General features: G+C 41.2%; 2 protein-coding genes across 5 annotated transcripts; both read left to right on the forward strand.

Moving 5' to 3' along the window:
* The first annotated feature begins 5,511 nt into the window (after positions 1-5,511).
* On the forward strand, positions 5,512-10,256 carry LOC143318897 (uncharacterized). 3 transcript variants are annotated; one of them, XM_076727417.1, is made up of 6 exons: positions 5,512-5,574; positions 5,992-6,902; positions 7,515-7,685; positions 8,998-9,453; positions 9,561-9,621; positions 10,020-10,256. In XM_076727417.1, exons 3-6 carry the CDS (start codon positions 7,526-7,528, stop codon positions 10,084-10,086), a joined length of 744 nt encoding a protein of 247 aa, XP_076583532.1. In that variant the 5' UTR covers positions 5,512-5,574; positions 5,992-6,902; positions 7,515-7,525; the 3' UTR covers positions 10,087-10,256. The 3 variants fall into 3 exon arrangements, with proteins under 3 accessions (XP_076583532.1, XP_076583533.1, XP_076583531.1); XM_076727418.1 differs by lacking the exon at positions 5,992-6,902 and having other exon boundaries at positions 5,517-5,574; positions 7,518-7,685; XM_076727416.1 differs by lacking the exon at positions 5,992-6,902 and having other exon boundaries at positions 5,519-5,574.
* LOC143318896 (uncharacterized) lies at positions 10,058-13,669 on the forward strand. 2 transcript variants are annotated; one of them, XM_076727415.1, is made up of 6 exons: positions 10,058-10,131; positions 11,551-11,731; positions 12,570-12,917; positions 13,157-13,220; positions 13,355-13,399; positions 13,589-13,669. In XM_076727415.1, exons 2-6 carry the CDS (start codon positions 11,566-11,568, stop codon positions 13,656-13,658), a joined length of 693 nt encoding a protein of 230 aa, XP_076583530.1. In that variant the 5' UTR covers positions 10,058-10,131; positions 11,551-11,565; the 3' UTR covers positions 13,659-13,669. The 2 variants fall into 2 exon arrangements, with proteins under 2 accessions (XP_076583530.1, XP_076583529.1); XM_076727414.1 differs by lacking the exon at positions 10,058-10,131 and having other exon boundaries at positions 10,514-11,731.
* The last annotated feature ends 422 nt before the right edge of the window (positions 13,670-14,091 follow it).

The raw sequence follows: 14,091 nt of genomic DNA on the forward strand, positions 1-14,091 counted from the left end.
CCTGAAAGGTCTGTTATTCTCACAGCTTCATCTGTAGTGACGCTAGAAATGTGAAAACTCCTCTGAGGGTCTTACTGTAACCAGAGTAGCTGTCTGTGTGTGTGTTTGAGTGTGTGTGTGTGTGTGTGTGTGTGTGTGTGTGTATGAGACAGAGAGAGAGAGATCATGGTTTCTGGTCTCAGGTTGCTGTGTTGTCAGAGCAGTGTTGGGTTTCTCTTTCTGTGTTGGGGTTAGATATCAATGCAGAGGTGATCAAAAGAAAAGAGGAGAATATCCACTGATGCAGGAAACAGGACAGGAAGGGACACCGGTGAGGAAATAATGTGGAGCAAGTTCGAGTTTAGCTGCGTGATCCAGTCTCTCAGCTTTGCTTCTAAATGAGCTTTGAACTGAGTCCAGGTCAGCAGTTTGGACGGACGTCTCTCATCTGCAGGTGAGACTGCTGGTGGTCCTTTAACTGTGGTGGTGTGGACTGAGGCTTGAACGTTGTGTCTCAGTGTTTTGAAGTGGAGCAGTGGAGGAAGTGTTACGGTGTGTTTTATGTTTGTTGGGACGTGGACTTGTCTTTCTCTTACCTTCTGCTGGACTTTAATTTGTTTTTTCTGCATGTCAAGTGTAGCATGGTTACAAATGTAAAATGTCATTAGCAGCCTCTAGAGGCCACAATGCTCATTACACACCAGGATATGAACAAGTGGGCCAACAAAATAACAACAAAAAACAGCTTTAGTTACTAGTCACTTGATAAATTATGATTTCTGCATAGAAAACACGCAAAGATCTTATAAAATATCAGGAATACTTTCCCATCACTGTGAATATTTGTTAGGCTAAAAACTTTGCTGATGATGGAAATATTTGCTTTATTTAATTATTTCAGCAGCAAAAACCTGAACATGCGGTTACAGTTTTCTGCATTGATCAGAAAGACTTTAAAGGTTTAATCCAGAGCAGATGGATCTACATCTGCGTTCATCCACAGGAAACTCACACTCGAGCTGCTGTGATCTCAACCTTCAACCCTCTTTGGACCTGGTCTCGATCTTGACTGAGCCTCGCCTCGAATGTGATGGCAGGATCTGGTGTTGCTCTGCGGCTCCATGAGTTCAGAGAGTCTCGGGACTCCAGACAGCCTGATGGACCAACCAGGTTAACACCGAAGTGAGTGAGCAGCATCAGCCAATTAAACCTTCAGGGCTTTAGTCCAAAATTATATAGTGACCTTTTTCAATATAAGATAATTACTATTTTATACATGTTGTTATCTGAAGGCAAATTATTTTGAACTCAAAAATGTTATTTTTTCACTTAAGCTGTCGAATAATCATAGTTATATGAAAAAGTAACACTGACCTTTATCTAAAAGATATGATGAGGACCTTGTATATGTTTTTATTCCTTTCTATTCCAGACCGTCACATCTGGGGAGAGATGTACATGGATTATATCCAGGACAGCTGGCCCGAGTCCATACTGTCCTCTCAAAGGATCATGGGTAAGGTTATGGTTCGGCATTGTGTATGGATTTCTGCTCAACCACAAAATCCTCCAGTAAAATACGTCATTCTGTTGCAGCTATGATGTTCACAGTGGAAGGTCTCAGTCCCCTCGTAAGTCTCTTCAGTGTCCAAACCCTCCATGTGAAGACTATCAGCAGAGTTTTGACATCCGCACCCTGAGAACGCTGACTGTCCTCCATCACAGTCCTGTCCTGGGACAGCGTCCCCCTCAGACGGCTTACCAGGAGCACTATGGCCTTCAGTCTCCTCTCTTTCCTCAGTAGTCAAGTGTGGTTGGAAATAATTTAGCATTACAGAATGGCTCTTTACATGACACGAACAAAAGACTAATCAGAAAATGATCAGTAGAACGATTGAAAGTGAAAATTGCCACTCAGCCTTAGTTTGAGTTTTGCCTGTATTGTTAAATAAAGACTAAGTGGAAGGTGAGATGTTGATCGAGCAGTGTGGACACACCTCTTGGCAATCCTGAGGCCCAATCACCTGAAATAAGCCAAACACCTGCGTGGGTCTATGAACTTTCTGTAAGAACTTCTCTGCATAAGAAGTGACAGTCAACATGCAGAGAAACCATAATCATGTATTCAGTTATGACATGAGAAGGTTTCTTAGAACACCTGTGCAGGTACAGTTACCTGCTGAGGCCCGTTTGCCTGTAACTGAGGTCATCGGTCACACAGTGAATGAACAAAGAGTTCAGGGCTGAAAGTCATGAACAGGATGAGACACTAAACCGGTCTGACAGGCTCAAATATTCAGATCCTTTACTGAACTAAAAGCAGGATTTTACTGGTTGAGGTGGAGCTCATTTTGAACTATTTTGACTGCGACTAATGATTATTTTCATTCTGTATTAATCTGCTGATCGTTTTCTCCATGAATTGATTGTTTGGTTTGGAAACATGCTGAAAGCAGTGAGAAGTGTGGTCACAAAGAGCCCAAAGTGACACCTTCACAATGTTTGTGATGGTCCAAAACAGTCCAAACCTCAACACCATTACAAATACATTCAAATGAGCCAAAGGAAAAGCAGCAGATTTTCCAGGAAAAAAGACTTATCCATTATGAAAATAGTTTGTGGTTAGTTTTCCGCCAATAGATTAATTGATAAATCGACTAATCATTTCAACTGTACTTGAATAAACTGTTGGGTTGTTTAATCTGTAATAATCTGTAACATTATATTTATATGTATGTATTTATATGAGAACCACCCATACAAAGAGATGTGTTGTGAAGTGAGTGATTTAAGAGAACATGTGGCATTCACCAGTTCACCTCAACATGCTCCTGAAATCAACAATTACAGATAGAATTAAATAAACGCAATGCAAAATCAATATTTTACATTTACTGTACTTTTTTTTTTGCCTATTTTTGAAGATTTATCATTGTAGTACCATATTTAGGCATGGTAATTTATACAAGCAGCAGTGAGAGAAGGATTCTGATTGGCTGCAGTGACAGAGGTTAATGACAGAAGTGTTTGATCAGAAGATGGAATTAATAACTTTGAGATTTGAGGACCACCGTTTGGGTGCGTGGGTGAGGTCAAAGCGGATTTTTCTTAAGAGTCATCCATAAAAAGCAAAGACATCTGTTATTTCCTGAAACACACACGCACACACAAAAAAAATGATGTAAAGCCGGTCTCTGTTTGTGCCTGTTGAAAATCTGCTGCGTTCATAGTTCAGCAGAGTTCAACAGACTTTAGACTGATGAAGGGAAGAAACAGATCAGCATCCCACAAGACTATTTGCATTTACATGATAAACCACAGTCGCGTTGTTTGTCACATGCACAAGTCTTATTGAACATGGCCTTCGTGTCTCACTGCACTCGCTGCTTGTCTCTGGTGGACCACAGACCTCTGTTAAATAAAGCTGGTGGTGGACTTTCACAAGATCAAACACCTTCCAGTCACACCAGTAAACATCCAGGGACACATTCAGTCATATAGACACCTCTGAGGATACTGAAGTCTGGGAGTTTTAGGAAGATGACGGGACGTTACACTTACTGAAAGGTGTTTCTATTATTTCGTTCACCTTAAGTATATCACCCAGTGTGGGTGGAAATACTAGAAACAGCTCTGAAGTTTTAAAAACTGGTACTCACATGGTAATTCCACTCTATCATGCAGTACAATTTAGTACTTGTACTGGATATAAATACGCAGACGTGTAAAAAGTCATTTCAGTTCATGTCAAAGTAAAAGTAGAGCGCACATGAAAGCATGTGATATTAAGTGCACTATACATTAAATGTGTATCGGATATAAAATTGAATCTAGTCAAAGAAAAAAGAAGCAGTGAGATTTTCATTTTAAAAAAAGTGAAGGTACACATCAAACTTTGAAAGTTCAGGAAAGAAATAAAATGCAGTTAGGCCCATCCAAAGCTATGCAGTCTAAACAGGTGTTTTGAAACGAGAGCATGTTGGTCTTCAGACTTCCTGGAAGAAACAGAATGTTCACGTGCAGATTAATGTCGTTGACAATGACACAGCAAAAATAACATGGAGAGACTCGTTTGTCTTATCCTCTCCGCCATCTGGCTCAGTGTTGGGTGACATAGACGCCATGAGACCCGGTCAGTCTGCATGTTTTCACGCAGACCTGGATATCAAAGCAGAGTCTGTTTAGCAGGTATTTGAGGCTGCAGTTCTCCTGTCCAGAGTCTGCAGACTGCTCCATCCATCCTCCACATCCCCTCAGACTTTGGTCCCAGTCACCTGACATCCACCTGCTCACCTGCTCCTCATTCCCCATTTACCCCCTACAGTATTCAGACCAGCCAAGGTCAGACTGTAGTGTATTAGAAATATAATTTAAGTATAGAAAAGTCATCACGAGTACACTTTGTAATACGCTATTGGGATGCTCAATTAAAGTATTCTTTCATTACAACTCATTTTAAATATATTTCCAACACACCGGTGATATAACACAGTTGTACTGCAGTGTGTTTTGAATGCTGATGATTCATGATTTTCACTGGTGCACTTCAGTACACTTAAAGTTTGTAAAAAGTTTGGCCAATTTCGCAACTATTTACACTTCCTGTGTTCCTGTATGACTCAAGGACTACTGTATACTTGAAGGCAACAATAATAGCACAAAGTGTACTTAGTACATGTACTTAGTACGCAAAAAGTGTGATGGTTGACTGGCAGACTGTCAGTGACGCCTGAACCTGTCTGCACTGTTTTCCTGCCCTGCGTTTGTTCACCTGTGGAATTTCAGTTCCTTCTGTTTGGACTTGCTACTAAAGCCAGTAAGCCTATGTATCATCTCTTTAAATTAAACAAAATCACTGATGTGTTCTTATCAGCCTGGTTGTCAGCTTTTGTTTCCTCTCCTTAGTTGCTTTGTGCAAACCTGCCTGTCACACACTGCACATACACACAACACAAACCTTAACACTCAAATATGCTCCAAACTCAGACACTGTGATCAATGTAACGTGTCAAATACAATACATTTTCTCCATTTGTTTGTGTTTTGTCAGTTTACTTGTGTTTTCTTCAGATGGGTTGACTGAACCAGACCGTAAATGTGACGTGAATCCAAACGAACCAAAGAGGCTAAAACACTGCAGAGCTGAGCGAAGGCTCTCTGAGATTTCCAGTGATGACTTTTTATAAAGCCAAATGGTTGAATATCAAAATCAGAAACAGCGATTCATGCTGATTCATACTATACAGTACAAACTTTATAAATACAACACTACAAGAAGGTCAGTTCACGACTGAATTGTGACTGCATTGTTTTAGTGTTGCTCTTATTCAATATGGAAATCTACCAAAGCTGCAAACGTCATGTTCAGGTTTAATCCATGTTTCCACAATGATCACAGTAATCTTAGCAGTCTTTGTGTGTTGCTTTGTGGTCATCCTGTTCCCTCAAGGAAATGCTGTCAAAAATGATGACGAGTAAAACAGGTTGGTGCACAAGTTCGGGTCTGTATATAAACTCGCTGAGGTTTTGCCTGCAGACACAAATACAAACTTCCATCAGCAAACTCAGGGAGAAGACTCTGTTGTGCAGAAGGAGGTGAGGAGCATCTTCGGTGCTGTTTTCGTTATATTTTCTATTTATATTTAATTTCCTCATTTGTTTCGTTAGCCTTTTGTTTTTACTAACCGCTTAGTTTGAAGCTGGTAAAATAGAGAGATAATAAAATAAATAAACCGAATTAATAAAAACAAATTAAAACACTGAACAAATATTTATGAATATCAGTTTTTTATGTGTACAACCTATTTTGTGTTTGTGCATTAATATTGGATATAATCAAAGGGCAGATATTGTCTCTCATGAACTCTTCCTGATGAATAAGTACAATTTTTTTAAATCTGATTTTCTTGAGCGAAGACATAAAATGAGACATCTTAGCATCTGATCAACTGCAACAACAGAACTCAATGTATTCAAAATATTAAAGTGCTTGTTCAAACTTTAACTTTTAAGGACATAAACACACATCTCTGCGGATATATTTTCTTCCAAAGGCAACTGGACTTGCTTGTGGATCTAGAAGACGTTTCCCCTCTCATCCAAAAGACTTCTTCTGTTCTAACTGACTGGTGGGGAGTCCCAGGCATTCGTCCTCCTGCATGATCATAGCTCCACGCAGCTATCATACGAGTCGTTGGGGTGATTGAAGACGCAAGGGTGATGAATGTCCTTTGTCCTTGAGATGTTTTTCAGATACTCCTGCAATGTGAGGTGTGACAGTGTTGTTCCATCTATGCTCCCTTTCTTCTCTTTCTGTTCTGTGTCTTTTTATAGTCTTGATGAAGTCTCAGTTTGAGTAGCCACACGTTCTGAGTGCTTCCCTGGTGTGTTTCTGCTCCCTATCCTTGCTTTTTGTCCTTGTGTGCGTGTTCTGAGCTCGATGTTGCTGCGTTCTGATGAACCCCAGCTTGTGTTCCAGAGGGTGGTGAGAATCAAAGAGCAAATGTTGATCTGTGTGCGTGGGTTTTCTGTATACTTCAATGTTGAAGCTCCTGTCATCTTCAGTGTGCATGGTTTCATCCGAGTCCAGTTTCAAATTTCCTGTTGAGTCACATGATGGGCAGGTAGGTCGACGACTCACCCCTTCTCACCCACCAACATCTACTGAGCCATCAACACCTTCACTCATGTGACCCTAACGACTTGCATGATAGCTGAGCGGAGCTATGATCATGCAAGAGGACATATGCCTGGGACTTCCCATCGGTCAGTGAGAACTGAAGAAGCCTTTTGGATGAGAGGCGAAACATCTTCAGGAACCACAAGCAAATCCGGTTGCCTTTGGAAGCAGTTGGAGGAACCATGACCTGGATGAATGAGAATCATCACAAACACTCTGCTCATATACTTTTAATCTGCAAAAGGTAAACCCTTAACAAGTTATTTCAACTTCAGTTCAGTCTGACTGATTTGGTTAAAAAATGTTTTGCTCATGCAGTGAGATAAGCTCTTGTTCTCTGTGTTCTTTGTGCATTTCCTTTGTAATATATGTATATATTGATACAGATGGATTATAGATGCATACCTAAGCACGATAGAAGCAAGCAGGATAGAAAATCCTACATTTTTTTACTTGAATTATACTGAAATCAAGTAAAATAATCTAATCCCACTGACAGACCTTTCACCTGTTTCAATAAATATGCACATATATGAATTTCTACCAATAATGCCTCTTGTTATTGGAGATATTTTCAATGTTGATTAATGATTCTGTAAATAAAATTAGTTTGTTTTTCAGCACATCGTTCTGCAATGATTAAAAATCTGAAGCATAAACTGAAGTTCTTTCGCTCGTGACTGTTCATGAACAGAAGCACGATTTAAGCTCTTCTCACCACTAGAGGACGCTGTTCACTGCAAACTGAGCTGAACACTCAAGATCAGTTTTGCACTGGTTGAGGTTCACATAGGGCTCACTTTACCCCATCCTCCATTTCCACAGCAATGTTTTAATCTTCAAATTTTCCCCACAGAAGGTGTTGTAATGAAGCTGGGGCTGCTGGTGGTGCTGGCTGTGGCAGCTGTGGTGCCCAGCCTGTCTGAGGGCCGCATCGTCTCCAGATGCGAGCTGAGAGAAAAGCTTGGGCAGGCGATCGCCCTTCCCAAAAGGTTACAAAAACACAAGGAGACAGTCCTGGCAAGAGGTGAGGTGAATGAATGGTGGGTCCAGTGTAAGAGAAGTCAGCTCCTGACGTCCAGAGTCAGCAGCACAAATCACTTCAGAGGAACACAGTTTGTTTCAGGAAGAAGAAAAAAGACAAAAATAGAAAACACATTGACAAGTGACATGCAGAGAGTAAGAGGTTTAAAAAGTGTTTAGTTTTCCCATCATCAGTGAGCAAAACTGGTTTTAACCTTTGTTATTATCTGAATTTTACTGTTATGATGAGAGGCAAAAAAGAGATGCTTTAGATGAGATGTTTGCTCATGTTTATCTCATACTTGATATTTCAGCTTTGTGTAGATAATGTTTATTATCATTATTTGACCTTCAGTCATAGTTGTCTGACTATTAAGTCAATTCTGAACCTCACAAATTACTTCCACTGCCAACATTCAGTGTCATACAGGAAGCAGTGTGCTCTACACTGGTGAGGCGCAAAATCATGTTGGGGTGGTGATGGGTGCATAACACATGCAGCCTTTCCTGCAGGCTCGCGTCCTATCACAGACCTGCTAATAATAGTTATGTTATTATTAACCATTTCCACGATATTTCCCTTGCCTCAACCAAAGTCATGTATCTTAATAATCCAGAAGTCAAAATACAAGAAAACATTATTTTTTTTTCTTTGGTGAGTGTAATCAGGACATGGATGGATTACTGATCAGGTCTACTGGGCACAGGTCCAGGGCCCACAGTGATACGGGGCTCCTGGCCAGAATCTCTGTTTGAAATGACTGTTGGCATTTCTTGTTGGACATTTCATCAAATGATTTCAAAGAGACAAAAAACTACCTCACAGAGACAAAAAAATGACTACACTGTGAGGCAAAACAAGTACAAAAAGTGTCAAAAAAGACCAGAGAGAGACACAAAGAGATGAAAACGACCACAAAGAGATGAAAATGTCTACAAAGAGATGAAAATGTCTACAAAGAGAAGCGAAAGTGCCAGAAAGTGTTGCAAAATAGACACAAAATGACACAAAAGAGATGCAAAACTATCACGAAGACATTAAGAAAATCCTCAAACATCAACTACAGCAGAGACATCTCCTTCAATCTCAGTGTCTTGTTGCTATTAAGTAGGGTGAGGAACCTTAAAACGTCTGCAGGGGCCAATTGTCTCATAATCTGTCCACGAGTCCAGTGTGTAATTTCCAAGAACCCAAAAACTAACCAAAGAAAATTAAAAGTACAAACATCAGGATGTTGAAGGAAGAACATTTCACTTGTTGACTGTCATCCTTTCTTTCCTCTCTTCTTTTTCCTGGTTTGTCTGGTTCGCTGCAGTCATCTGTGTTGTGGAGGAGAGATCCCATCTGAACACCAGCCTGGTCAGAGTGTTCGGCAAACCCAAAACAACTGCCGCACCAGCGACCACTGAACCAACCGACATAGAAGTAGAAGATGGAAAGGTCAGAAAAAGGCGGGAGGCTGACGACAGCAGCGAGGAGGTTGACGGGATGGAGATGGACAGCATCCTAGAAGAACTGGAAGAAGACCAGTCTGATGAGGAGGACATGGATGAGGATGGCAACATGGAGGGCAACGATGATGGTGATGAGATGGGCGAGGATGAGCAGGAGCCGGAGGAAGGGGGGAAACGTAAGAAGCGATCAATGCATCACCGGAGACACGGGCGGCGACCAAAAGCCCACACATTGTACGGACTCTTCCAGCTGCCTGACAGACACTGTGACTCACCGTCTCATCTGTCCAAAAACACGTGTGAAACTACCTGTGGAGGTGAGTCTTCGAATCAGAGAAAAGAGTGCTCAATGCTAACGCTTTAATCACATATCATGCATAATAATAATAGTAATAATAATAGCTGTTTGTTTTTTCCCCTGAAGCTTTCACTGATGACGACATAGAGGATGACCTTGGCTGCTTTGTGAAGACTGAACACTGGAGGTGAGCGCCCAGTGTGTGTGTGTGTGTGAGAGAGAGAGAGAAATTGTGATAAGTTCACATATAGTATATAGTTAGTTTTAGCCAGATGTGCTTAATAAACTGGCAACTGTGTGCATTTTCAGAACATGTCATCTGGTTTTCATTGTTTTATTTGTGTACCTGATCTTTCATTGGACTGTATTAAGTTTCTGACCTCTATCATACGCAGGGATCAAACTACAAGATCAGACTATGGGATCATATTACTAGGGATCATGTAGTCTCATCCCGGCATAAATAAAGGCTAAAAAGTCAACAATAACTATATAAAAGAATATAATTGTGAGGCAGTCTGCTGTGTACTGACAGACTAATAACAGCTGTTTTAACAGACTGCTTCACTTTCTCTCATCAAACAGCCACATCCTTCGAAGAGCTCGTTGCCAGTGTCGTGAAATCAAAGACTTCTTCGATGAATGTAACTGAGCGGCGTCAGAGGACAGTTTCTGCCTGCAGGACGTCACAGCAGCAGTGATTTCTTCTTCTTAATCAGCGTGACCTTTGTGCTCTGAACTTATTTCCCAAACATTGTGAAGCTTTTTATGTTAACATTTTAAATCGTCAGTGAGGCATTTTATTTCAGTTGGTTTGTGGGTGGATTTCAGAACTTGAAATCAAACTGACAATTAATTACAGTAATTGAAAAAATCTCAACGATATTGATTACAACTTTAATCAGTGATTGTTTCCTGAAAAACTAAGAAAACACCTTCTGTGTCTTCTGCTTTCTGCAATCTCTCAATAAACATGTTTTGCTGAAGTGTTTGAGTAGATGTTTTAGTAACTGACTGCCTTAGAGTCCAGCCTTAAAATGATTCCACACTGAAATACGTAATTCCTAATTTTCTCAGCAAGTGGCGATAAGAGAGAAATGTGAATTAATTTTCAGAGAAGCTAACTGTTAAACTGGGAGTCTACAGCGACAGATAGCTGCTCAGTGAGGCCATATTCAGGCACAGCAGTGATTTTTGAGCTAAATGCTCACATCAGAATGCTAACATGCTAACCGTCAGGTGTGTTTACCATCCTAAGCTCTTTGCTGTACAAGGACGTCACGCTTTCTGAATTAGAAAAGCTCTTTAAAGGTGTCCATAGATCTGAAGTCCAACAGAAGAGAGTTACACAGTTTAGCAGCAACGGCTTGAAGAGCACAGCCTCCTTTAGTTTGAACCCTGCAGCAAAAGACGACCAACGAGGCCGATCAGAGGACCTCAGGGAGCAGCTGGAGTGGCTCTATAATGTAGGCTTTGATGACCTGGTCAAAGCTTTGTTAACACTTTTAAACAATGCAGAGATGTCTCACCAAGACAAGAGAAAAAGGGGTGATAGAAGTGTAACAGGGTGAAATAAAAAAGGGACACAACAAGAGCCTTCATGGAAAACGTGCTCACTGAAACTGTGACTGCATTGTGCTCATCTTCCATGTTGCTGTTTTGCTGCTCTTCATATTGTTCCTTCCTTTGTTGGACATAACTTGATAGCTGTGCTCGGGAAGCTAATGGCCTCATATTGAACACACACTCTGTATTCACAGCTGACACCCGATCCTCTGAAATTATAAATGTCTTATGATGACCTGAGAGGAGAAGCTGTTTCACCTTATCTGGTTTTTAGTCTCATGGTCGGGTCTTTTCAACGGGACGAAGGCGTAACCTATGAATGAGAAAAGATGTTTTCAGGCAGATGGATCATTTTTCCTCCGCCGACCTCTTTAGAGCTCAGAAACCCAAAGCTAAGCGTGAGATTTGGCACAAGTTTGTGCATTTCCAGACCCCTGCTTGCAGGCGCCAGGGGAGCGGCCTTTATCTGAGGAGAACAAAAGATGTTGTCTGTGATTTGCCACCACTGGCTCTGCAGACAGTATATATATCATGTCACATATGTTTCCAGAGCATTGAAGTCAAGATGAGGGTACTTGTGGTGTTTCTCTTGCTGGGGCTGTGCTGCAGTCAGGCTGAGGGGCGACTTGTGTCCAAATGTGAACTGAGGGACGTCCTGACGAAGGCCATTGGTTACCTGCCAGAGAGGGTGAAGCAGAGAGGACTGTCTGAGCAGGACCTAGTAGCCAAGAGTAAGTCCCAGCTCTAACTTTTATCTTAAAAACACTTTTTCAGCTATTTTTTTTGAAAAATATATCTTTAATCTGTTAATTGCAAGTAAAAAATGGCTGAAAAATTTCCCAGGGCTGCACATTTGTTAAATGTGATTCATGACGTTTTTTTGATTGAGAAATTAAGAAATTAAGAATTGAACTATTTAGATGTGATTTTATGTAAACTAATATGAATTCGCCTTGAATGGTCAGCAATCAAGCATTGTTGGCTGTAGGGCTAACCTAACTCTAACTCTAACCCTAACCCAAGACAACCCACATGCCTGCCCCGAACCCAGCTGGTATTGCACGTTTCTGCAAACCATTTCTGTTAAATTTGTACATTTCATGTGTATCATATCAGTGTTTCTACAGTCGGTACCAAAGTCGCGTGGTTCAGATTACTGGTACATGTATGTGAGATGAAGACGACTGTCAAGCAGCACATTACTGTTGCAGCCATGTTTGTGGCCACTAAACCTGGCATTTTAAACCAGAACACAATCTTTTCCAACCTTAACCAAGTAGTTTTTGAGCCCAAACCAAACGGCAATTACAGCAGTTGAGGCTGCATGTAGGCTACGGTACGTGTGTATGTGTATGTGTACTAACACATGTTACACACAGTTCTGATGGTGGCACTAGAGGACAGATCAGGTGATCATAAAATCATCAGGAATCACCTGCTGGGGACTATGAACGTTCACAGTAAACTAAACAGCAGTCAGTCCACTAGTTAGTGAGAGTGTGGGTTAACCAGTGTGACACTTGGAGATGATTGGTCAGTTTGTTTCTCTTTCCTCTCCCCTGCCTCCAGTTGTCTGTCATGTGGAGTTTGCGTCAGGTTTTAACACCAGTGCGATCAATGAGCTGACCCCCGGCATGGATGAACATCACAACAGGGGGAAAAGAGGTTTGAGCTATGGGGGAATGGGGTTCAGCCTGGCCATGCTTGAGGACCCTTCAGTCACAATCCCCCCTCACATCCGGGGCCGACGGCACGCCATGCGACCTACACCGAACGCCCGGCCTCCACCGCCCACTAGTCCTCCACACCTGGATGACGAGGTCTGGACTCTCTATGGCCTCTTCCAGCTCAGCAATCACCTGGTCTGCAGCGACGGCACCAATGCAACCCCCAACATCTGCATGACAGACTGCAGCAGTGAGTTTCAGACGTTAGCTGTGGCTTGTTAGCCAGCTTCAGTGTGCATCAGTTGTGTGTGTGTGTGTGTGTGTGTGTGTGTGTGTGTGTGTGTGTGTGTGTGTGTGTGTGTATGTGGAGTGTGTTTATGTGACAGTTCAGACATCAGGAGCTACAGTTCATTCTCTTTTCTTCCAGAAATGTAAAATGTTCACTCAGGTTAAACCATTTTCAACTTGCACCTTCGCCTTTCTTTCCAGACTTGACTGATGATGTCATACATGATGACATCAGCTGCCTGATCCATATCTTCACCTATCTTCTGTGAGTTCGTTCAAAATTTATTGTGTGCTGATTTATGTTGACTTTATTGCACAGTGACATCATGGACAGACAATGTTTGATCACTCTGTTTAGATATTTATTGAAATGTGTTTGTTTTGTGAATACTTTCACAGAGAAAATGGCTTCGGAGCGACTCACTTGAACGAGTTAAGAAGAATGTAAGTTATTATCTTCAGCTGTTTTTGAATAAGTAGTCTTTAAATTGAATGTACTGCATTTGGTAATCTGCATTTTGCACAAATGCAATAAAACAAATTACCATTTAATTATGAAATCAATCATTTATTTACCAAAAAACAAACATTTGAATGCCTTAACTGGTGTTGATCTCCTCTGTTTATTTGCAGGATCAGGCTCATCTACCAGAGAGAGTGCAGAGCCATACAAGCCTCTGACTACTTCAGCGAATGCTCATAACCTAAATTCACTTAGTGCGTAACCATCACTGGAAGGATTAACCTTCTCTCAAATGAGTGGCCAGTGATTTATGACAGTAATAAAGTGAAGCATGTTGCACTTGTTGTTGGGTTTTCGTGTCTATAATCTGAAATCTGATCATCCAAAGATTTTGACTGGAAGACTTTAAATATTTATGTTTAATGATTGAACATGTTGTTGAGTCACCAGCATCGTATTATACATGTAAGGACTCCTTTATTTAAAGCTGCAGATGTAAGGGAACCTATGAACGTTAGTGGGTGAGGAGGGGGCTTAATCTTGTCATTTATTTTATTAAAGAAGAAAGACTCTCCCAAGTGTTTTCATATTTTCTTTGGCTCTCACTGACTGAAAAAAACTGCAGCACTGCCCCTCAGACAGCATCTGAAACGAATAAAGAGCTGTTTATCAA

The sequence above is a fragment of the Chaetodon auriga genome, chromosome 4 (genome assembly GCF_051107435.1).
Source record: "Chaetodon auriga isolate fChaAug3 chromosome 4, fChaAug3.hap1, whole genome shotgun sequence".
Taxonomy (NCBI): domain Eukaryota; kingdom Metazoa; phylum Chordata; class Actinopteri; order Chaetodontiformes; family Chaetodontidae; genus Chaetodon; species Chaetodon auriga.